A 26,012-nucleotide genomic window follows, 5' to 3' on the forward strand; every position below is an offset into this window, starting at 1 on the left:
ATGTGTAGATGTAACACTGAGAGACAATGTTTAGTGGGCACGGTGGTGATTGGTTGACAGCTGGAACTGATGACCTTAGAGGTCTTTTCCAACCTTAATGATTCTATGATTATAAAGCACACATCTGAAATAAAGCTCAGGGAAAAATCTGCAAAAGAACTGAGACTTAAAAACCTTCTATCATAAATGCATAGATGGCATGTAGGAGGTGGAAAGAAGCATCACTAAATCTACCACCTTTCCTGTGAATTATGAACACATTACCCCTTCCAAAAATAGGCTGAAGGAAACATTGTGCCAATGACCGTGAATAGCAAGCTCACCACGCTTGTTTAGACAGCAATTCATCTGTATTTGAACATAATCCCTCCTTCAAAGCTACTAAAATAGTTTTTATTATAAAACAACAACAACAACAAAATAATCACACAAAACTTCTTTGAAATATTGATGTTTGGAAAGAAAACCTTCTCATTTCTGAAATCTGTATTTTAAATTCAAAGATAGAAAGATGAACTGACTAGCACAAACAAAACTCCTAGCAGAAGTTTCCAGTTTCTGCCTGACACTGTTGCAGCCCTTTGCTACAGTCTGCCGAAACAGCCAGCATCTCCTCCTTTCTCCCTTTATCTCTATAAACATATATTCTCCAAATGGGGCTGAACACAGCCAGTTTCCATCCAGCACTAAACAAAGAAAATGCACTTGAAATAAACTTTTAAGAACTTGGTGGGGATGAGGAGGATAAATCTTACTCCAGTCTGAGTATCAGCGTGAAAGATTTGTATTTACATTGACATTCCAGTGATTTTACTCTTGACCTGTTCAAATACTGTTCTCCAGAGAGGAAATGAATTCAGCCTTAAGCTCTGTTCAGTCTCCAATCTTTCTCTTAAAAAACATTTATATATAGCATGCCTACCTGAACTCTGATGGTTATAGCTGGAGGGACTTGTAGGATGAAATACTGCTTGCTCAAAATTGTGACTCAATCATTAAACCTGATACTCAGGAATCTGTAAAGTAGCAGTTGTTCACAACACCAAGTATTGTTGAAGTCAGATCAGGGTTAAACAAGCATCTTCAAACATAATTGTTACATAGCTAAGATACACTGGGTGCTAAGTAGCAAACTGAAATGTTTGATGCCCCAGTACAATGTCATTATTTTTTAACTGCCACGAGTATACCAAGCAGAACGTAAGTGGTTCATGTACACCTTATTTATAAACTGCAAAGAGGTGCACAATTGAAAAGGCTATGACTCTTCTTAGACACTAAAGATCTTGATTCAAGCTGACACTCAAAATGTAACCCAATCAAACCCGGGGTTTTGTCAGTTCTAGTGACTACATACATGCTTAGAATTAGACCACACAGTTCAGTACCTTTGAAGTATCAGATGTGTATAAATCATCTGCTTAGTTAATAAATACATGAGGAAAAAAATCAGGGACTGGTTAGAAGTAATCAGAAGTCAGTTCTCAGTGCTGTAAATGTAGAACTCCCAGGCTCTTTCCTAAATGCTCAAATGTTTAAAAGAGCTGGAGTCCAGTTGTTCAGATACAAAATACTCTTGGAGTATTTTGCTCTCTACCTGCCTTTACCAGAGGCTGCTCCTCTTTTTACTTGGGGTTGAAAGAAAAAGGGGGGCAAAAGAAGTTCTTTACCAGCTACACATGAGATGACAAAGCATTAACAAACAGGTCTGAAAGCAAAAACCAGAAGCTCGGAGAGCAATCAGTAATACATCCCAGATGCCTTATTATTTTGGTCTACTTTCACTCTTGCAAAAATCAGTGTTTCTGGAGGACAAATTAAGCAGCTTACACATCCAGTTTCCACACGGGATATTTTGCATTAGGCCACTGGCAAAGAAAGGTCTGAAATCTACTTTTTCTGATGTATTTCTAAGATGTTCAATGTAACTTCCTACAGTAACAAGTTTTAGTCGGTAGATACTTTAAAAGCAAACATTTTGAGAAAAGTACTTTAAAACTGGGGAAAAAAAAAAAAAAAAAAAAAAGTACTTAGAGACAGGTACTTTAAACTGCTATCACTGATTCTTACACAGGCCATTTAAGTTCCTTCAGGGGACAGATTTAACACAGCTGAAAGCAAATGAGAGCCAGATGTTAACACTGTTTTACTGTAGAAAAGGTAGGTCAACATGTCCTCCTTTCTACTTAGTAATATGCTAGTGGTTTTGGAAAAATCCCAGACGTTCACAGGTTGCATGCCAGCTTTCATCTAATAACAGAAACTCTACAGGAAGTTTCATCAGCGGTCAAAGTGGCCATCAAAAGTGTGTATCATATGTCACTGGTATTTGCTAATTACCTGTGGTCCTCAAACTCCCTTTCTGCTGTAATAACTACAGCACTACAATTAAGTAGGCAATCCTCACAAAAGCATTCTGATTTTTTTCCTCCTTTCCCTCTGTTACAGATGCTCTGTTTGTTTAGCTCATAAGATGTCATAGGGCTATTATTCTGAAAATATAGACTGGGCTCTCTCTCTCCACAGAGAAGTATTTCCTCTACAATTTAGTTCTGAGCACTTTGTTTCAGTTTATACTACTCTAATCACCACAGCAATCCAGGACCTCATTGTGCTGCTTATACCCACTGAGGACCCTACTGCAGTGCTCAGAAAATATGGTGGCAGACAAGGACATGTTGCAGTCCTTTGACAAAACATCATTTCAGCACCTGCCATAAACTTCCATTGCTAGCTAAAAAATAACAAACAAAAAGCAACCCATCATCTGCAAGGTTTGCATTTTACTGTATTAGGAAACAGCCTCAGTTATGTTCATAAAGCCTCTCAAGATAACGACTTCCAGATAAGAATGGAATGAATTGCATTTAATCTACCTATTTTTTGAGGTTATAACATACAACGTTGGTCAACAGAGGAAAGGAATACTGAAACACAGCAGAAGGAGCCAATTATTATATCCTAGTAACGTTTGCAATCTTGTAAAGTCTGTACCTCAAGCTGCACAGAAGTACCACTATTAAGCCTGCGCAATTACCATGGGTTACACAGAGTCATTTCCCATCTGCAACATCAGAATTTCCATACAACAGTGTACAAGTAAGAACAGGAATAGCTGGCATGACTATCATCCCCAGATGAACTTAAATACATTTCTCTAAGTAAACAGCACCTTTCTGAACATTTAACATGGATATGACAACTATTTAAAGCAGGAAAAAAAATATATCACCATGCACAGCACACAAAATCCCACAGATGGCTGCATAGGAAAGGCTAGAACACCATGAAACAGAACGGGTGCCAGATGAGCCTGAGAGACTTGCACAGCTCTGTATGCACACAACAGCCTGGAATGTGTTATGGGGGCATGTCAGGTCAGTCAGGAAGGAAACGAAAGATGGGGGTTTTAGGAGGTGGATGAAAGACTGGAGTAAATACCACGAGGAGAAAAGAAGAACAGGCTGCAAACAAGCAAACCCTTACATCAAATGCAAAGTCACTCTCTCCTGATAAAAGAACCAGGAAGGTCTTCTGCACCTTCTTCTAAAGTTAATGAAAAATTGTGTTTTTCTGTTGTAGAGACATTTGTAAATCATATTGTAATGACACATGCACAACTCATATTGCAAAATACATTTATTCTTTGAGACCAAGGGACATTGGCACATTCAGTTTAAGGATGGGGTACTTTATTTCTCCAGGTTCAAAGCTAAATCTGCAGTTAGGCAATTGCTTGGGAATATAGATCAATATGAAGTCACCCAATAGCTTTACAACCTAATTTCTCTGCAGGTAATTAGGAATGCCTTACAGTCAGCAGCAGCGAAGGCAGCAGGTAGACATAGTATCACCCTGTACTAAAATACTATCCCATAGTGAGAAACCAGAAGAAAACAAGAGGCCTTTACATTTAACTCATAGATGTTTCCAAATTAATGAAGAGCAATAAAATCCAGGATATCAAGATAAAACCACAGAAATTATCTCACCCTGTGACTCAGACAACTCAAGTTCTGTTTTAGTAATAGATGTCAATACATGGAAAGGCCATAACACAGAATACAGCCTTCCTTCAAACACTGCAGTTTTCCCCTGTGAGGAAAAACCCTGACAATGTGCTGCACAACAGGAAAGGCATTTTCTCAGCTCACCAGAGGCCAAGCAGAGGTCGCAACTCAAAACCTTCCCTGCATCTCCACACACCGATCAAACACCAAAACTTTAATACTTCTAACTGGAGGCATTTTACCACCTATTCTTCCTAATTTCTTGTATTTTCCAGTGCAAATTTCTCTATATATCAAAGCCTCAAAAGTATTTCATATATTGTTGCTCAAAACTGACATAAAATTGAGCTATGTACGTCCGGAAATGCCGCCAGCAGGTGCACATTTATCTGCTGAGAAGTGACAGAAAAGATCTCAAAGTAAATAAAGGTAAATATATGGGGTTTGCCTTTGTATTTTTTGTTCAGTGTTTTCTGATTTTCTGATTTTCCTATTTCTCAGCCTGTTTCCTGTGGGTTTTGTTACAATGCTTCACATAATGAAATTGCGCCTAAACATTAGACTGTTTCAATAAATACTCTGTAATGCTCTTTACAAGGCCATAATGCAGTATCAACACATGCTGCATTTAAAGTAAATGCATGTGGCTTGCTTACATGGAGACACCAAGGGAAAAGCAACTGGTTCAAGTGGCTTCAATTGCAACTGTCCAGTTTATTTTGGATTGAAAACACAAACTGATGAATCAAAGCCATGCGCATTTCAGTATGGAGCATTCATACATGATCACAATGCAGTTTCACAAGTCTTCTTGGCTTTCATATCTCTGGACAGCCTCCATGATTCCTGAGCTTTCCCACTCCAAGAACAGATATGCAATGTTATGAAAGGGAGATTTGACAGTGTAAAGTCCAAAACCTTAATGTTATCTAGCTGTAGGTGCCTTACATTTTAGAATAAATTAATGTTCCCTGTATTATTTGCTTCAAAAAAATGGATTAGCTTTTCACAAGCATTTTGTTATTCAATATGCTACCGGTAATCCTGGGATAAGAAGGGTTCAAACCCTTTTAAGAAAGGCCTAGACAAATATCTATCCAGCTCACCTGTTATCAAACAGAAGCATCAAGTTTACTGACAAGTCCTCTTACTACATGAATCTGAAGGAAAAGCTAACAAGTTTACTGACAAGTCCTCTTCATGAATCTGAAGGAAAAGCTAACAATCGCTTTCACTTAATAGGAGCCTCTTGAGGTTCAACTCATGAACAATGTAGAGCCCTTATTGGGCATTCATCTCTCCCTTGTTCTTCCATTTTCACTCCATCTACCCGAATTGAAAAAGGAAACAACACTAAATCCTGATAAGTACCCTGTTTTGCAGCAAATATTCACACATTATTCATATATAAAGAAATCAAACAGTAAGTGGAAGAGTAACCCTATCTCAAAGTACATGCCCTTCATTAGTGACAGTTTAAATAGAAATGTAAAAGCAAGTATTGTCTAATAGATGCCTAGTTGTGCCTACATGAACAGACCTACTTATCTAATGCATCTATCACACCTGGGCTTCCCCAGAGAGAACACTGTCTGGTGCACATTCTACCACAAACGAAAGCTTTCTGAAAGCAAAGATTGCTTTTACTATTGCTACTACAGACAAAGCATGAGTGACAACATTAAAACCACAGCTGGTTCTGCACTGAACAGCCAGAAATCCCATTCTCTGCAATGCGAAGCCAGAATGGGCACTGCTTGCGTTATGTTCAGGCCCTCTGGCTACTTCGTAGACTCAGATCTAGATTACATGCAAGTAATCATAAGCTTATCCATTCTCTACTTTGACCTTAGATTAGAGCCACAAATGGCAAAAAGCAATGGAGATAATTAGTCAAAAGAAAGCAATTAAATGCTGCTGCACCTGCTCAGACCACTTGGTTTACCGCACCTACAGAAAGTATTTAGGCAGTTACTAGGGCAGAAGCTATTTCTGCATATAACACTGAAATCTTATTTTAAAGTTCTTTATTCAGAACATCATTTTTTCCTCATAAAAAGCTTTAGAGGAAAGGAATAAACTTGCTTATTGTATCAAGATGACAGCAGTTTATGTCTCACATACTTTACACTAACTGCTCCACTTTTTCTTGGGTCAGCTGGCTAATAGCATGACATGTAAAGGAGAGGTGGAAAAACTCACCAATTCCTTTCCTGAAGGATGAAATAGTATATTTATGTCCAATAATTTCTAACTTTAATTTTCAAGCTCACTTACAGACTGTAAAAAAGATATGGAATAGTGTTCCTTCAATGAGCCAGGTCTTCTGCAAGATATGCTGAGCAAAAAGACTGCCAGAACATAACGAAATATGAACATTTTGCCAAAATGAACTGTTTGAAACAAAACTTTGGAATAATCAGACATTTATTTATTTATTTATTTATTTATTGGAATGTTACTCACAAAAAAAAGTGCATTCAAATTTCTTTTAAAAGTTTCAAGAATTTAAACCAAAAATATATATCTTATTTTTAAAAATAGAGAAAAAAAAAGAGGAAACACCTGTTTGAATTTCACCATATTACTTCAGTGAAATACACATGTCAGTTCTAAGCTCTTGGATCTTTCAGCATTAGAAAAATGCATAAAAAAATTAAAAGTGTAGAGATCTACTTCGAAACTCCAAAATATAAAGTGAAAAAAAAAAAAATCTTCTAAACTAAAAGTGGTAAGTAACATTTCTTTGAAGAGTACTCAGGAAATCTTATATAGCAATTTTCAAATAAATGCAATTAAGAAAGACTTTTAATTATTGAAAAGAATGCCTAATGCCCAAATTAAACATCTTACCTTTTCCTGAATGCTTGGTAAATAAACCATTGAGCTACATTATCACCTACATAATTACCTATTTATACATTAACTTCTACATTATCTGCTACTATAACTTTGTTTTTGCAAGCGTTATTCAGAATGCAATATGTTACATTAAAAGCTTGACTGTTTGTTTTGTTTGGCTTTTTCTTGCTAGCGTAGTATAAATAAAACTATTCATCACAGAAGTCAGAGAACTAAAACAGACACACTCCTGCAATGCTAGAGAACCAAAAACATGAGATAGCAAGAATATAGGGAGGTTAAGAATTTCCATTATTTAATTACTGTAATGAGATGGAAGAATCACAATGACAGCAGAGTAGCAAAGTCCTAGGCTGAAGCAAGCAACAAATTGCTCAAATGCAACAGTAGGCACAGAAACAAAGGAAAGAATCTGCTTACTTTCAGAAGGCCTCATGTATGCATTGTTCTCCAGACAGAAGAGAACCACCACTGCCAATCCTTAAATGAGGTGTGGAAAGAGGTGGATCCTGGCTCCACCCCTTCCAGTCACTCAGGTACATTGCATGCACCTGAGCTCCCCTAGGTTGGCCCTGCCTTCCACCAGTTGCTCAATCACTGGTTCAGGCCATGAATTAGCATTTCCAGTAGAAACTACTTATTTGGAAGCATCCAACTTGATAGTTTGTATTTTGTTCTAAGGCAATATTATATAATGGATAATCAGTTGTTGTTGTACCTTCATATTATCTATCTATATATACACACACTGAGCTAAAAGTACAATACACAAAGTATTTCACAGCTTTCTTAACTTAAAAATAACATGTTCATTTCTACAATAAATGTAATAATTATAAATCTGACATTTGTCTTCACTTTTTCATTCATTCATAGATCCATGTTGGCAAGACATGAAAACTTTTGAATTCTAGATCATGTTACAAATTCTTTGACATTTATTGAAATGCTACTCGTAGTGCATTAGACCTTTTAACTTTAATACAAATCTACTAACTGAAACCACCTTTGCTGCATTAAGTAGTGAGGTTCTGCCAGTATGTTTGCCCTCTTGGGCAATTCTATGAATAGCACACACTGTCACAGCTGTCACATTGTCTGGCAGCTTGGTGTGATCTCAGCTGGATGATTGTGCCTGCTCTTCATGCATTAGAGTCTCTATCTTGTAACTTGCATTGCCCAAGCAAGTGGTGTCTTGCACACAGAATGGCTTAAGTTGAAGCAGATCTTAAAGATCACCTTGTTCCAAACCCCTTGACACGGTAACAATAGCCAAACACTAGATCAGGCTGCTCAGGATTCCATCCAACCTGGCCTTCAGTGCCTCCTGAGATGGCGCATCCACCTCTTTGGACAACCTGTTCCAGCACATCACCAACCTCTGAGTAAAACATTTCCACATCTAGCCTCTTTTAGTTTAAAACCATTCCCCCTTGTCCTATCACTATCAGACTGTGTAAAATCTCAGTCCTGCTTGTAAGCTTCCTTCAGGTACTGGAAGGCCACAGAAATGTCTCCCCAGAGCCTTCTCTTCTTCAAATTAAACAAGCCCAAGTCCCTTAGCCTTTCTTCATAGGAGAGGTGCTCCAGCCCTTGGATCACTGTGGCCCTCCTCTGAACCCACTACTACAGTGGGACACAGTTGCATGCTTCAGGACAATACCAAATAAATGCCTTCTAGAAAAACAAAGTTAGAGACACTGACTAGCCACACTCAAGTTCAAGGAACAAATTAGGTAGTGTGGTCTATTGTGTCCAATTTCAAGTAACCTGAGGTTAATACAACCTAAGAAAAGGCAATCTTATAGAAAAATATATAGAGAATTACACTGAGATTCACACTGTATGACTCATTTTACCTTTCCATTATTTCTGGAGGTCTCCTACTTCCAAAGCTGGATACAGACACTGAAACTAAATTGGAATGGATTTATATTATATTTTTGAAATGGTTATTCATCTCCTGCAAGATGAATAAGACACAAGATGCAGTGGAGCCTGTTAAGAGCTGTAGACACTGATCAGCTAACTAGCCAGCCATGCTGTGTAGCTGTCTGAGAAACTTGGCCTAAAAATACCAGTATCAAGAATCAAATGAATGGTTTCCTCTATCTCAAGAACAAAGCACCAGTTCAGAATAACAGTGCTATTTATAGGGCTATGGAATAATATGCATCACATTATGGATGCTCTTTAATTTCACAGATGTGTCTCTATTCTGTTACAGCCATCATAACTCATATGTAAGTATTATAATATACAGAACAGAATTAAATCAAAGTCCATAGAGATTTGCATCATGTTCTATAATTATAAAGCACTATAAGCTTACATTAAAGATGAAAAATATTAGTTATGGTCAATATTAATGTAGGCAGCTACACATTAAAGCAACAACGATCCTTATGGCATCAATTAAAAGGTTCAAAGAACTACCAACAGAAAAGAATATCCTCAGTGCTGAAGTACCGAAGAGCTAGTGGTGAGCATTAGCAGAAACTAAGGGTGAACACTACCATGCTCACTCCATACCCCTTTGTCCCTCTGGCAAGTTCATTAAGTACTTAAATTTGTAAACCTTAAAAATAGCTTTTATAAAGAACCATGGGCACATCAAAAGCAACATTTTCTTTATATTTGAGCAAAAAAGGGCTAAAAAGTTCCCCCAGGAAGCCTCCTTTGAAAAAGAACAAAACCACTTATGAGATGTTTTCCAGACCAATCTATCACAGAGGAGTGAATGCCTACCACAGTGTAATACCACTTTCTTCTCCTGATTTAAGCACCAATAGTCTTTAAAAGGGAGACAGAAATACACTATAATAACAGATGAGGATAAAGAAGAGCATTTAAGGATTCAATTTTAACAGCCCCTCTGGACACTAAATGGAAAAAAGATACACCATGGAGCTTCATTTTAAAAATCAATATGACACCCATATTTCTGTGAAAATACTAGTATTCTTCAGAACTTCATTTTGTTATTATACAACACAAATGTTCATACACAAAGTAGTATGAAAGGAAAAGTTTGGGTTTTTTTCTGGGTTATTTTTGTCTCCAAGCAATAATATACATATTTTAGAAAGCATCATTTCCATCAGTTGCCTAGGGTCACTTTCTTTCTAGTGTAAGTGGAAGAGCATGACTTCAGTATACTAGCAAAACAAACAAAAAATGCAGTGAATTATCTTCCCATTGAACATTATGGCAGTTCTACAGCTGTTGGCCCCAGTTAGAAACTACTCTTCAGTTCTCAATAGTTTGATAACCTACTGCAGGTTATCAAAATTCAAGCTGTAAACACCTGCAATTTTTCTTTGCTATTCATTTGTTTAGCCTAACACAAACTATTCTGCACTCATACTACTAACTGAGGCAAAAGGAATAGCTCCACCTGACCTTGAGTTCAGAGGGGCCACTCATCATTTACTTCATCATCTGGAAAAAAGCATAAACAAACCAACCTGTTTAGCCAGCTGATCCTTCTTCACCAAGCCAGTGGCTGCAGCGATATTCCCTGCTCCTTCCACTGTCTTCTGGGCCACTGCTGTCACCCCTGTCACCACAGCTCCCCCAACATTGGATACCTGCTCTTTGGTCTTCTCAGCCACTGAGGATAAGCAGAAGATGGAAAAACATTACAGCTTTGGGAACTGTAAGTTACTGAGGTTTTCAGAGTTGCATTTATCACTGGCAGCCCAATATCATGAAAAGCCATATAGCCATTATACTTTGAATGCCTCAAGTGGATCTTCAGTAATGAATCTTTCAAACCGATCACAGTGGAGCAGGAAAGGTAAAAGCAAGCCTCATCTATGGCACTTATTACACCCAACTCACAGTGTAATGTCTAATTAGCACACTCCATATAGCACAGTTTGGAAATTCATTCAGATTAGTTCAAACACCCCTGCTGCATGTCACATGGCATGGAAGACTCATTTATTTTAAACCTTAGATTCAAAAGCTATTGATTACTTTTCTTATTTTAAAGTACGTGACTAATAAGCAAAACTACTATTGCTTGACCAGAGAATTTCTAATACAGCATTTCATCTGATTTTCTGAGATTTCTGCCTCACTGCTGATCCTTCCATCTATAACATACAAACTACAAAAAGATTGAATGCCAAAAATGCCTAAGCAAACTGGATTAGTAACTAACTTCAAAGCCTTAGGGAAACAAAAACTCATTTAGCCTACATATACATCAGTGGCTGACATTCTACCTTTCAGAGTATTACTGGATTCTTTCTGCTCATTCATTCCCAAGGGCTCTTCTCTGACAGCAACTTGCGTTACAGAGAAAACCCTCTAAGAGTAAAGAGATTGAATGAATTCATGCCTTCAAGTAACAGGACCAGATTTTCCAGAAAAGAAAAAAAAAAAGTGCATTTACTTATCTAAACAGGGGTCTATTCATAAAAAATATCCAGCACGAAGCTTTGTTATTCTAACTAATCTTGTATTTTCTCCAACCAAGATCCCTTCTGACCCATAAAACGCATTCATAAATCTCGCGGCATCCTTTATGAGCACAGGTTGGATTTTACCTGATATACAGGCTAACTTATCAGGAACTTTTCTTTTTTTTTTTTTTTTTTTTCCCTCCAAGAAAGAAATTCGGGAACTTCTACAGATAAATTAGATTTCTTTAACTCTTAACAAGAAATAGTGTCAGCTTTATATATCAGAAGGGATGCTGCACAGATTGCTATGACTGATATTAAATAATGGCAAAGACTAGAAAGGTAGTAAAATCTCATATCAGGTACATTGTGTCAGGATCTGAATAATAAATATCTGCTGACAGATAAAGGAAGCAAATGATTTAATTCTCATTTCAACCAAATTATTGTGGAAAAAAGAAAGCAAACAAAAAAACTACACAAAAGAGTGAGGATTTCTAGGCATCCAAAGCCGTTGACAAATTTCTAACCTGTTATTTTTCATAATAGCTTATCACTTGGTACAAAACCAGTAAGCTGGTTCTTTACTAAAGTACTGCCTTTCAGAGCCATTGATGTAAAGCAAACTATACACACAGCACAGGTTTGGAAATGCACTAGTACTAGTAGGAAAAGCTTTTTTTTTTTTTTTTTTTTTTTTAAGTTTCTAAAGAATATGAAAACACTACCAATGTTCCTGTTACCACAATGATTTTGTAAATAAGCTCCAACTTCATAAACCTTCAGCTGCGTAACTCCAGTGACATGTGGAAAAATAACAAAATAGGTTTCCAGTATTACAAGTTTTATTGCTTACACTAAGTAGTAACAAGGGAAAAGCATTAAGTGCATATTAATTAGTTCTGAATGTAGGGGTTCATATCAACTAACAAAATTAATCTGAATACCAGGTTGTTCAATGATTTTAAGCCATTAAGTCTTTGAGAAACTGATGTCTGCTTTGCATCATGCTGCAGAAAAAGACTAAATTGACTTCTGTAGAGCTCTACTGCATTGTAGCACGATTGCTTGTGTCCACCTGTGGAATAAGGGATCCTGGAATGAGACACAACTGCCATACCAATACTAACATTGAAATGGAAGTTCCAGTACTGACTAACACATTCTGCAAATAACTAATGCTGAAAGTTTCTTTTTCCTCATCATAGACAACAGGGTAGTAAACTTCTAACAATCTTCAGAACAATTCAAAATGAAAACTTGTTCTTTTCTATTTGGATCACTGAAAATAGGTGAAAATCACATGATTTCACTGGATCAATTACATTAATTCTTACTAAATATTCTTTCCAATGTGTATGTCAGCCAATAAGATTGCCCTAGGTACTTGAAAAAATCATTTATAAAGAAGCCATAAGGAAATTGTGGTTTCTTTAGTTTATACATTTACTGTAAGATACCTGACAAAATGAATGCAACTGAAATACCAGTGAATAAGAATATAAAGAAGCAAAAGTAGAATGCAATTCATAACTCCTAAAATTGTCTCTTCATCACACTACAGGAAACTGACATCTGGTAGTAGTACTGAGGCTGAGGGCTTTTTGGCCTTGAGCTTTTCTGCATACCAGAGCTTTACTTTTACTACTGGGACACAGTCTGAAAATATCCCATCTTGGTTGCCGCACATTTATAGGCACTTATTCTTGGGAGATGAGCAAGACGGATAAATCCCTACACATTTGTCAAAGGCCTGTAAGCATGTTAATTAAGCAGGAAAGTCAGATACACAAGCTCATACCCTCATAACACCAACAAGCAACACTTCTTTTTCTTTGGAAGTTTTGAGAAAGGGCAACCTGACAAATAACAAGCTCACAATATTCCTGAGAATCACAGCCAGGCATCCTCATTTTGCAGTGTCTTGAAGTGACTAAACCTGGTAAAAAAAAATCAGGTCAGACCTGAAAGCAAGAAACTCCTTAAACCTTGTTAATTTCCAGGTTTGGAAAGCCACTGACTGAAAAGGATGTTTTGTTGATCAGCACTTGGAGGGTTTTACATCAGAAGCTAATCAAGAATAAGAAGACTAGGAAGACTCTGGAGCTCAAACAGTAGGAAAGAACTGACTGAACAACAGAAAACACTTTCATTTGGATCTATGATTCTATTACGCATTCAAATGTCTCTAGCCTCTTGAATCAGTTTTCTTCAGAAAAACGTGTTAATGCATCTTGAGTTTCATATCAACATGCTAGCTTGTATTAAGATCACCAGAACTGGCGAACTCCTAGCTGTATGGAAAAAAAGACAAGTAGGCTTTTAGAAGTATCTTAAAGGACAGCATTATCAATGCAATTTTAGGTGTTTATTTAACAGATTTAATTTCTAGAATAACTTCAATAGCATTTTTTCAGAGCATCTTTATATTGTAAATCAAAGCATCAATTCAGTGAATCCAAATGTTTTCACCTACCCTCCTCTACTTTCCAGAGCAGCACCTCATGGGTTTATTTGTTTTATTGTTCCTCACCTCCACGTCCAAGCAAATCCCCTGTTTTTAATACTGCCAAGACCATACTGCTCCATTTCAGAAAGCATGCTCTCTGAATTTTACAGTAGGTCCTCTCTTCTCTCTGTCCTCTGCATGCCCTCTATCCATTTTTCATTGTCATTCAACAGCCAGACTCCTTTCAACCAGTTGAAATGAGTCAAAATTACACAAACTGTGGCACAGTAACCATTATTCTCAAGCTCTGAGTTACTCATTTTGTAAAGTAGATGAGGAACTTTTTGCCTAAAATTCCCAGTGATATTGTTGAGCATTCTACTTATAGGCACAGCACAGAACAGATGTGTTCTCTCTATGTTTTGATTTATAGTCTGTTATATATCACGCAGAACAAAATTTAATATATCTTCAAATCTGTCAAAAATCCTGTTCTCTTAGTTTAAATTTCCCGTCTCACTACATATATTATATCAGATAAGGATGGAAGAAAGGAATCACCCACTAAGCTAGCCTGCTACAGAAAAATCCATTATTTCAACAAGTTTCTCACATGTGCAAATAGCCTTGAATTCTGTTTTGATGTAAAGCCCAGCTTAGTCAAAAATAAACTGTTAACTTGTTTGTAAGCGTTATCTATTGTTGTTCCCACATCTGTGATCATATGGGATACACATGCCTCAAATCTTATTCTATGGCAATTCCCTGTTGGTTACAGTAATGATCCTCCTGAATATTTTCCTTAATTTAGGTCTGAGAAGCTGAGATTTCAAACCTCTTAACAAGGATATAAACTTATTTAGCCTGCAGCTAAGTTCTGAAGGCCTGTCAGAAACATTCTGATCAGCTGTGCTCCTAAATATACACTTTGCTTGCTTCTCAAACATTTGAGATGTGATATTAAGTACTGTCAAGTAAAGTCTAACTACAGTTTATTCTTTGTATTGACCTATATTAACACAGATCAATAATAAACCTGTCTGTACAAAAAGCAAAAGAAAAACTCTTTTCTACTCCCGTTTTCATTTTTATTTTATTTATTTATTTTAAGAGGAAAAACACAGCAAATTTCTTGACCAAGCACTTTTTTCAGATCTCCAGAAGTCTCATAATTTGCGGCATAAAGTTACACATTCTACTTAATGCATTATGGCCAGCTCAATTTTTCCTGCAGTTCATTTACATTTAATATTTCCATTCATTCTGCCACCTACTAATTGCTCCAAATTATTGGTTACTGATTTCAGTTTGTATTAAAAAAAAATGATCCCTGTACATCAGTTTGAAATGCAAATTCACTCCTTTTCAGTGTAAAAATACCCACATAAAGATACATGGCCAGCAGTAACTTGAACACTTGAAAGTACGGTTGCTACTGAGAGACTATGCAGTTAAAAAAAATAAAAAGATTTGAAAATCTTCCAAACCATGACAAATTCAAATTAGTTTATCAAAACTCTGAAACATGTTTCATTCCTACAAGCTATTTCCCTCCTATCTTCCCACTCAGCCAGCTCCTGGGAGACATATTGATGAGTCACAATAATCTTTTAGGAGTAGAGGGAGTGATGGGGCATGTCCAATATTGTTGTTTCAGTAAGACCTAAAACATCACTATCTGTGTAGTGTTGAAAACAGTTCTCAGACAAGGATGAAGAACCACTAAGAATACCAGTAACCAAGTATTAAATTAATGAGAATTTTCTTCAGGCACAGACCATCACAGTATAGCTATACACTATATTAGAGTTACACTTAGCTATACCAGAGGCAACCAGCCTACAATACCTTTCACAACCCTCCCCTTAAGCAGCATTTCTCTTCTCCACTCCTTCCTCCAGATTCCACTAGTCTTCCTCCTCAGATCACAAGGAAACATAAATAAAATATACCTGGCTTTCAGAAATTCTTCACAAGAAAACTAAAGCTTTTCCTTTTCTTTTCTTTTTTTTTTTCCTTTCTTTTTTTTCCTTTCTTTTTTTTCTAATGTCTACAAGCTTATAACTCTCCTACATGGAATATTTTGGCAATAAACAAAGAACAGAAAGGAAATAATAACTTTGATTTATCTACTTCCACAACTGCAAGCTGTTTCCTTCTGTTTGGAATCTAGTTTCACTACCCTCCTTGCTCTTACTAGTATGGCTTAACTTTGATTTGGAATATTGCTTAGAAAATCCTCCTGACATATAGACAATGACTTAAATATTTCACTGTAAAATATAAAACTTTATGTGGTTTACATAAATACTGCTTCATTCTACCCATTTTTTTTTATTTTTCTACATTTTACAATCCTTCAGACATTTGTGCGCTCACAAAGAAATGCACAAATTGATAATAGAGTAAGGTTTGGTTAATCAAGACATTGAGAGATAATTGTCTTACCTGTTGTGACACCATGAACAACTCCTTCCTTGGTCCTGGATCCTAAATAAAGAGTAATATTTAGTTGAAATACTTGCTCTTGAGTACTGGAAAAGACAAGATGAATAATAAGGCAGAGTGAATACACAACACACAAAGTTACACACAGTATTTCCAAATTAACTCAAGTGAAATTAAGTCAAGAGAAGTTCCATCTCAGGGAAGGCTAAAACTATCAATTAAGAGCAGATACTAGAACACATAGTGATTACAGAAGAGTGCTAATACTGCAAACACTTCTGCAGTTCATTCCTTGTACACTGACTTTCTTGCCATTCTCTTAGAAGTCATGTAATTGAAGTCGGCCACTCCACAAACTCACAGGAACAACTGCACAGAAGTCATCTTACTGTTAACATCCTAATGAGACTCATGTGTGCATTTTTATATGAGCACAGCCTAAGTTCCCAGAAGATCCTTGCAACTTCTAACAACTCTTGTTCAAATCTTGGTTTCTAGGGAATTAACAAGCATTACTGAGCCTACAGAAAGACATAGTAGATAAATTCACTGGAAGCTTGTAAAATGGTTGTATTTAGACAAAGAGCCATCTGAAAGGGAAACATTAGGTAGCAGACAGTACTTAAACATAAAAGTGCCAATGGGGTCAAGCTCAAGGCTCACCTAATCTGCTGCTCTCCTTATCACAGACAAGAATAATCAACATAAAGATTCTGCAGACAGAAATGTTGAGCTTGTGCAACACCAAGAAATACTATAAGACATGTTTAAGCAATGTAATTCTGCCACCTTGAAGACCAAGCCAAATTCTGGAATGTCCGTGTAAAAACATCATGATAATATGACATTTTTTAACTACCAAAAAAGATTGCACATTATGATTTTTTTGTTCACATGTCACTCAGTATCTCAGACAGTACAATTAGTATTTGACTTACCACTTTAATACCTACATAATTTTAGCGTATCGCTATATACAAATATATACAAACACAAACTGATAGTAGCAGAAACACATGAGGAAACAAACTAGCAGAAATACATTAGAAGAAAGCAACTTTTTTCATTATTATTTAGAATACTATAAATAAACAGTGAAATAACATAGAAGCTCATTTAACAATACCGTTCACCGCTAGTGCCGATTTGTAGAGCTTAAACCATGTATTTATAGCACTGTTGGATTGATTACATCATTGAAAAGGCTCATCTATGAGCAAGAGCTTTATTCCATTATAAAATTAAATAACATTGTTGCATCAAGTAAAATTACTTCCTGTTCCTTCAGATAATGAACAAGTTGCATAGCTAAGAAACCTTCCTCCCTTACTTTGATTTTCTCTTTAAAAATGAGTAGTTCATTTTCTCTCAGTGAAAACATTTACTATTGGAAGAACCATTCAATTTGGTAAATCCAAGGTGTTAATATTTACAGTCTTGTTCCTAGGACTTCAATTCTCAATTTTGCAGCACCGCAAGCACTGAACAGCACTAAAAATACACGTGGAATCTAAGCAATGACTGGTTCCACTGACTGCTACAAAAGGGACTAAACACCATTTTAGGTTTACGGCACATCTATTCGAACATTTGACATTAACAAAGTACTTTTAAATTTATTTGTAGACCTGACCAAAGTCTCATTCATCTTGTTGAAGTTACTGCCTGCAATCCAAGCCATTAGCAAATGCAAACCTGTAAATAGCAAGCATGCAGTTCCCTAGAGCTAAGAAGGATGAAGGTGAGAGATAGATGGTACAACAGAACTCCCTGGGGACCTCTTTAATGCACTTATCCTTCAGAGGAATATCCACATGCTGATTCTTACCTCCCATAACACTGCTATAAGCACAGCTAGTCTAGAAATGCCAGTCTCTTTCTGTTGCCAGATTTTATTCTAGCAAAAGCACAACTTGCTGACCTGTACAGAACAAACACATTTACATAAATAACCAGCTAAGCTGTGGTCCAGAACTTATAGCATTATTAGAGCTAAATATTCAGCTCCTGCACACTTGAATGGAAGTAGCTGTTTCTCCAGTCAGAGCTACAATAGGACCTAGAAGAACATTAGGACCTGCCAGAACAGGTCTATAAATACAGCAACTGAATTTGTTAGGACAACTCCTGGCTGGGAATGAATGAAAGCAGTCACCCATACTGTTTCCTCATAGAAACTACCTGTCTTTCATTCTGATATTTTCAAAACATCAATAAACCAGCTCATTATACTCAGCACAACAAGGGAGAATGGAGAAATTAGATGAGAGGTAATGTGACACTGACTTATGCCTACTTGGTTGAATCAAGAGCAATAGTAGCACATGGCATGCTATTTTTCCTTATTATAATACATACTTGAGTCACTCAGAGGAAACCAAACACACAATTTTTGTCTTTATGTAATTATCCAAAACAACGATAGACACTCTTAATTCCCTTAGGTATTATCATCACTACCAGCAGTTTGTCAACACCCTCATTCTGGGCCCTTTGAGGGATGAATGGAATATATCAAGCAAGCATTTACTGAGATTCAGACCACTTAGAGCTGGCTGAAGATGGAGAGACATAAGCCCAAACCAAGGATAAATCGTAACTTGCTCCTGAGTGCTGAAGTCCACCTGATGGACCTCTAGCCCCCTTGACTCCTTCACAAATCTTATCTACTACTGAAGGAAAATAAGAAACCCTGGGGAAAGAAGGTTTGGATTGAATTTGGATGATCCTGCCAAATAGGTCATGAGTGCACTGATCTATTCTAAGGCCATGTGCCAACTGAGCACAGGGCAGTAAATTCTTCCGCTACAAACTTTCATAGTTTCATAGTTTCATAGTTTTGTGCGGGTTGGAAGGGACCTTAGAGATCATCGAGTCCGGCCCCCGGGATTCGAGCCTCTGTGTAGCAGAGCGGCACTTCTACCACTTGTGCCACAGGGGGGATTCGAACTCCGGGCCCCAGTGTTGCAAGGCGGCGTCTTTAACCACTGCGCCACCGGGGCACACAACTTGTCCCCTGATAAGCTATTCCTCTGTTCTGCTATAGTATATCATGGCTATAAAGATTAGATTGGAAACTTCTGTTCCTGAGCATAGCACAAGCACTCAGAAATCAACTGAGCACAAATGTTAGCTCCCTGGTAAGAACACAAAGAAACCCTTTAGCAGCATATCACTGATGGCATGCAAGAGCACTATCCTTACTTACAGATCTTGGCTTCAAAGTCAGTGTGGGAAAGCACTGCCACTTCTTTTCTTCACTGCTTCACACCAACAGCTTTTGAAGGATACACGGAGACCCAGTTTTGAATTTATGATGTATCAGTCCTACTTCCTAATCAACAAACAGGTCATTCTTTGAAAGGAAAAAAAAAAGTTCTGAGGCTCCTTCTGTAGGAGTCAAGACAAAACAACTGTATTTCACCTGGTCAGTGTCAAAGGACATCAGCAGAGAAATTCAGGAAAAAAACTAACGGAAATAATGAAAACATACTGCAGACTGTATTAAAGGATATTCTGAGTACTAAAAAGCCAGACAAAGATCACAGAATCCTTAAAAGTTGGAAGTGACTTCTGAAGGCCGTCTAGTCCAACTGCTCTACAATGAACAGGGTCATTACAGCTAGATCATGTTACCCAGGATGGTAGGTGGTAAGACTCCCATGTGGAAAGGAAAAAGAATCCCAGTAATCCTCCATGAAATGCCCTCTGAGCTGTATGTTCCACACTTGAACCTAAACAGTAGCTATTGTTAATAGATTCTTATTATGTAGAAATTTGTTACAATCTTTATTATAATAGTTAACCACTAACTGGACAGAAAGATACACATTTTCTTTATTTACTTAAATTACACTCCCAAATTTCTTAAATTCTACTATCTAAATTAATCTCTTAAATGAAAGACCATAGCACCTTAGGAATCTAAATCAAACATTCTAATAGCAGTGGAAGGCTGAATGCCACAGAGATGACTGGTGAAACTAAAAATGATTAAGAGGCCCCTCTTCACCTAATTTTGTCAGGCTCTTTGCAAGATGTCAGGTAGCTTTCACAACAGAATCTCACTGTCTGACTGCAATTTCTATCTGAAAAAAAAAAACAGCTACAGAAGCAGGAAGAAAGAAACCTTTTGAATCCCTAACACACTGTGCTGCTCCTTCTCTCCAATTATAGAGTGTGGTGGTTGTTTTTTTTTAACCACCTTCCAGATTGCAACCATTATCAGCCTAGAGAACCAAGAGATATCACATCAGTCTTTGTTATGCTGTTCAGGAAAAGAGCTGCCCCTGCTGTGTGCTTGGGAAGCATAGAGACATCCTCAGCTCAGAAATAGAGGGGTTCTGAGCAGCCTGAACATGCTGATTTGGCAGGGAACACAGAGCTGTGACCCAGTTTCAGCTGCCCTCTGCCAGAACCTAGCCTGCACAGAGGTCCCCAAACACCACTACAATTCGCTGAGCCTATTGGTTTCTGCTCTAATGTTTACCCTCCTTGTTTTAATTCTGGCCTTTCCAGTTGCAGCTGGAGAACCCAAGGAACCAATAACCCAGCAAGTTTATTGCTTGGGTCCATTTCCTAGTCGATCATTTTGAAAACTCAGCTATGGAAACCTTGGCTTGCTAAACCCAAGCATGCACCCAGACACATTACCTGTCAGAAACCTTGAGGAGCTGTTCTAATGAATGTGCTTTCTGCCTGCATGACTGAAACTGCATATAGCTCGTTCTTCCTGAAAAGCATTTATCTGCTGCAGGAAAGGTTCTTGCTTCACATCCCTGCAGTTGCATGCACAAATCCTCACTATGGCTCAAGGCTTTGCTGTCCAAGGTATTTAATTTGTGAAATAAACAACAAGCCCACCCTATGCCTTAGCAAAAATATCTCTGAAGACAACAAACAGGAAATCTGTTGCCTTTTGGAGGACAGCTAGTTCCAGATGTCATTACAGTCAGGAGAAGAGGTCAGGGACAAGAAGGACTGTTTCAGCACACAAAACAGGTTTCTAATACAAAGAAACCAATGACCCTAAAACCACACTCAAGATAAACAATAACAACAACAACAACAAAAATTTAAAAAGTAAGCCATACCCTGAAAACTGATTTTAATATCAAGTATGATGTGCAGTGAAAGAACAGCTATTTTGATGCTGAAAAATGAGCAGATGCTCATTTTAAAATAGATTCATCTTACAACTGCTTTTTAAAATGACTTCCATCTCTGTCGGCAAAAGCACCAAGCTTAGCTACGGCTCAGGAGGAGAAAAATATATTCCAAATGAGTAGTCTAAACTACGTGGAGTAGAAATAATTCATTACAGACTGGCATCAACCTGCAAGGGCAGAAGGAATCCTGGAAAGATGTACAGAAACATCAGTTCTTCCATCTGTTTTTTTGGTTTTTTGTTTTAAACTCTGTTCAACTTCTTTTTAATATTTGTACACACTTCCCCAGATAAAAGCAGCATCCATTACAGAATTGACTTGCTGCCAAATCATAAAAAAAGAACGAATCTACAGAAAAGAGTGTATTTTCCTTCCTATTCTACTACCATGCAACTGAAATTAACTTAAAAAAAATAAAATGGAATTCCTCCAGTTTAAATGACCTATTCATATGTTCTTGGCAGCTTTTTTCCTGTTCATTTTTCACTATGGCATTTATGAGACAGTACTTTAAGGCCTGGTAGTTTCTAAGTGAAGACGATGATTGTGTCGTCAACAGTCCAATGTGAGATTTGAAAAGAATCTTTCCCCGGGTTCCATGCAAAGTACTCGCATAGTCTGGGTAAGTCAACTAACATCTGCTTCCCACTTTCTCCACTGTCTCAGTGACCGTAAAGGTTCTTCTTTGAGTAGCCATGGAAAATAGCTGCTGAGGATATGCAATAGTAAGTATAGAACATTAGGTTAACTTTGAAAAACAAGGAGCTGACACCTCACCATTCAAAATGTTACTGCTGAGGACCTTTATTTAGTGAAGAAAGAAAACAAGCTCCTTTCTATGGGGTGTACAGTTATCTTCCTTCTACTCCAGGAAAAGACATTGGCACGTCTTAGATTCAGTTCCAGAACCAACATCTCAAGTTTTTTCTTTAAAAATCCTGCTTAAAACTCAGGCATTCTACAGGATTCTGTGAATTTACCTCCCATATAGCAAGCATCTTAAATAGGGCCAGTCAGTAACTTGCATTGTAAGGCCTCTTCCAACAGGCAAGTTTATCCTGTACAACATTACAAATGCAGCCCCATATGACCAGCACACACAGTGACAAGAACCAAAAAAAAATACATGACACACAACAAACAGCAATCAAACAAACAAGCAACAATCGTCAAAGACCCTATGCTCAGGAGAGTTCAAATCTCATCATGTTTACTTTGCAGTTAATCCTCTCCTATGAGTGATTACATATTTCAGAGAAGAGAGAGAATTCAGCTCTTTCTTTCAGATGAGCGGGGCTGTCAGGGTACACCAATCAGCAGCACAACCTCACTGCCCACCTACCCACATAGAGGACTCCCTCTTTCGTCTTTCCTGCTGCTTCTGCCACTCCCTGCTTGGTTTTTTCTGCTGCTGCTACAACCCCTTCCTTTGCCTTGTTAAGTCCCTTCATGAAGACATCCATGGCTGAAGGATTTCTTCACACAACACTAGAAAAAAAAAAAAACAATACCAAACACACTTTAAATAATGGTTCTCAGCTTTTTTTTTTTTTTTTTGCCAGAAAATTTTATTAAAACTGATTGCACATCAAAATACTTTTGAAATACATTATTTATACTCACATATTATATAACTTCCATCTACATCCGTATTAGCAATATACACATACCTCTCTGTATCTAGGATCGCTTTCAGTATTTCAGATAGACAAAAAACAGTTAAATAACTAGAAAACAAAGGAGCTCCATTACACAACTCACCTTTACATCTCACATGCTACCACAGAGCAAGTTCAAGTTAAGCAGTATGGCTAAGGTAGTCCCTGAAAGGCCCAGGAGTTCCCACAGAAACGTACAGAAAGGTCACTGATAACGCAGTTCTCATTTGAAGTTGCACTCACTGAAAGGAACAAATCCATTCCTTGCCTACCACCATCTCCTCCAAAGGACAGTTTCTTGTCTATTAACTACAAGATCTAATCCCATCATTCGCTGATGCTCCACCTTCTCATTCAAAGGAAAAACTTAAAAACTAACAACTTTACAAACGCTTCTTCTAAATGAGAAACGTTCGCTCATTGTTGTTTGAAGAACCACTAATGTTCCAGAAGGACTTGAGCAAACACAAAACTGCTTTCCAGCAACCCAGCATTTTGCATGCAGCCCATATTGCTCTGCCAGCACTTGAGCTTTCAAAAGGGATCCTGCACATGCATCAAGACTAAGGAGGAAAAAAAAAAAAAAGCAAAGGCAAGAACATGCTACACTAATAACACCACACTACAGCTAGCAAGTAGGTTCTGTGGCAGTTATACAGCCCTACGCTACAATTAGGCCACAAAGACAGTAATTAAAGCCAGCAAGACACCCCTTTCACAATCCCGTCGCCGACAGCCCCTTCCCTTTCTCCCCCTCCCCCTCCCAGAAGATGCACTGCCTGCTAGTTCTTTCCCTCCGCCGGAGGAAGGGATGTCTAGGAAGACAGTGGGGAGCTTGCTACTAACCCGTGGCAATCAGAAGGGCAGAATCCGTGCCCCACTGACACCGTAGGCAGCACCGAGAGCAGGTGTGGGAGCACCTGGGTGCAGAGCGAGGGAAGAAAGCAGTACATGGCTACGTGGCTCAGTCTAAATAAAAGAATGGGCACCTGTGGAGGAAGGAAGAAAGAACGCGCAGGGCTCTCCCACATGTATGTGTCTGTATCTATACGGACTATCCGAGGAGAAGGGCAGGGCTACGTGAGCACATAAGCACCCAGCGGCTCCCTCACACGGCAGCCGCGGCGCCCGCTGGTTTCCCCTCCCGTTCCCTTCCTCCTTCGTGCCCAAAGGAGAACACGTTGAGCGACAAATGCACCTGTCCGCACACCCACCCCTGCGGCTGCCCAGCCCCAGGGCGAGCAGAGCCTCTCATGCACTCCCCACCACCTACCGCTGGGTCCGCCGCTGCAGGAAGGCGGGGGGAGGCAGGGCAGGAGGAGGGCGAAGCGCAGAGAGACCTGATGGGAGCTGCCCCTTCTCAGCACATCGCCAACTCTCCCGACGGCAGCAAGGCAGGCAGCGAGTGTGAAGGAGAGGCAGGGTGCGGGGCGGGGGCGGTAGGAGGAGGGGCCGGGGGCGGTGGGGCGGCTCCCAGCCTCCATCCCCTTCTGGGTGGGAATGTGCTGCGGGTCGGGTATGCGTCGTGACGTGGGGGTGGGAGGTAAGGATAGGAAAGAAGAGGGGAGGCTGAGGTCCTGGTCATCTCGTGGCACCACCTGTCCGCTGTTCGCCCCGGCGGCTGAATCACAGCACTCAGAAGCAATGCGAGCAAGCTGTTGCTAGTGAATTCAGCACACCTGTTTCGCTTCACCCACGGCTCAGAAAACGCCCCCGAGCTCTTGGTTACTTATCTTCCTCTCGTAAGCCTTCAGGCCGGAGTGACTTGAGGTGAACGCTCTCAGGATTCACGCTCCCAGCTCATTTTTAAGGATGGCAGGTAATACTCTTGTAGGTAAAACAAGATCCTTAACCCCACAGCATAATATAATAAAATCTTTGTCTAAACAAGGATGAGAAGCCCAGCCTCACACCTGTTGGTCTCCATTGTACAGACCAGAGCCACTGCATTTCCCCTCTTGGTCTGTTACACTCAAGTCACTTTTCCCCAGAAAGGGAAGGCAATGTCACTTCTCTGCATTGCTGCAGAGCGTAGGCATGAAAAGCCAAATTCAGTGGAAAACAAGGTATTAGAACAGATGGACCTTCAGCATCAGTACATCAGTCAGCATGCTGTACAGATCCTGCAAAACCTTGCAAAAACAGTTTGTTCTGTCATTGCGCTCCAAAGGAGAAGCAGAGCTTGGTACAGATGAGACACAGGGATGTGAGCTGCACAAAGCACCTTCCATCCATCATACTGGGCAGACAGCAGACAGGTTCCTGCTTTTATTTCCATTCTGAGCACACAGTGCAGAGTTTTCTCTTTTTCAGGTTTCTTAATGTTTCTTTACCGCTTGGTAATCTTCCTTGGGATTCATTCCACTACTACATTTAACCAAGCAAACATTTGGTGAAATGTATTTTTTTGTGTGAGAAGGTGCTGACTGAGAACACAAACCATTCCTTCATAATTCTGCTCTCCAGAAAATCCTTAGCAAATGATCCAGCAATTGCACATCCTATTCATCATGAGCTACACTTTACTTGCAGTCAAGGTTGAAATTGCAGAAATAACACATTTTACATGAGCAACAATAACATCTCAAATTAATGACTTTGTCTGGCTAGATAGTCAGTGTTTGAGTGGAAAGCAGCTCTGTCCCCCTGGGACCTTAAGTAAATCCATACTCTGAAAAGCAACAGCTCAAGTGGTACGGAAGCCAACACAGCAGCAGTGCATTTCTACTCAGAGACAATAGATGAGTAGGTGATCAGAGACTTCAGATGAGGCCGTCCAAAGGATCCCTGGCAAAGTCAATGCTGATTGTTCTTTAGGATGTTTCCCACTACATAGCACCAATGAGCTGACTATGAATGAGAACAAATTCTCTTCCTCATGCACGATGCAATACATTAGCCCTATCTGATATAACTGACTGTGCTAATACTAGTGAAGTGGGAATTGTCATGCAGGATCAGCTCTGATGCCCGTCTAGTCTCCAATCCTGTTTCAGATAGAAGCC

At 38.7% G+C, this 26,012-nt stretch overlaps 1 protein-coding gene across 2 annotated transcripts in view; it reads right to left on the bottom strand.

The window, feature by feature from the left end:
* SNCA (synuclein alpha) overlaps positions 1–24,448 on the bottom strand; it is a 58,833-nt gene extending 34,385 nt beyond the window's left edge. Inside the window, exons 1-4 of one of the 2 annotated variants that reach the window (XM_015861335.2) lie at positions 24,281–24,448; positions 22,692–22,837; positions 16,182–16,223; positions 10,340–10,485 (exon numbers count right to left, since the gene is read on the bottom strand). In XM_015861335.2, the coding sequence (XP_015716821.1) occupies positions 10,340–10,485; positions 16,182–16,223; positions 22,692–22,812 (309 nt within the window). In that variant the 5' untranslated portion in view covers positions 22,813–22,837; positions 24,281–24,448. Of the gene's footprint in view, positions 1–10,339; positions 10,486–16,181; positions 16,224–22,691; positions 22,838–23,996; positions 24,018–24,280 lie in introns of those variants that run through there. The other variant, XM_032444423.1, reaches the window with a different exon arrangement.
* Positions 24,449–26,012: the final 1,564 nt, after the last annotated feature.

This window comes from Coturnix japonica, chromosome 4, assembly GCF_001577835.2.
Source record: "Coturnix japonica isolate 7356 chromosome 4, Coturnix japonica 2.1, whole genome shotgun sequence".
NCBI lineage: Eukaryota > Metazoa > Chordata > Aves > Galliformes > Phasianidae > Coturnix > Coturnix japonica.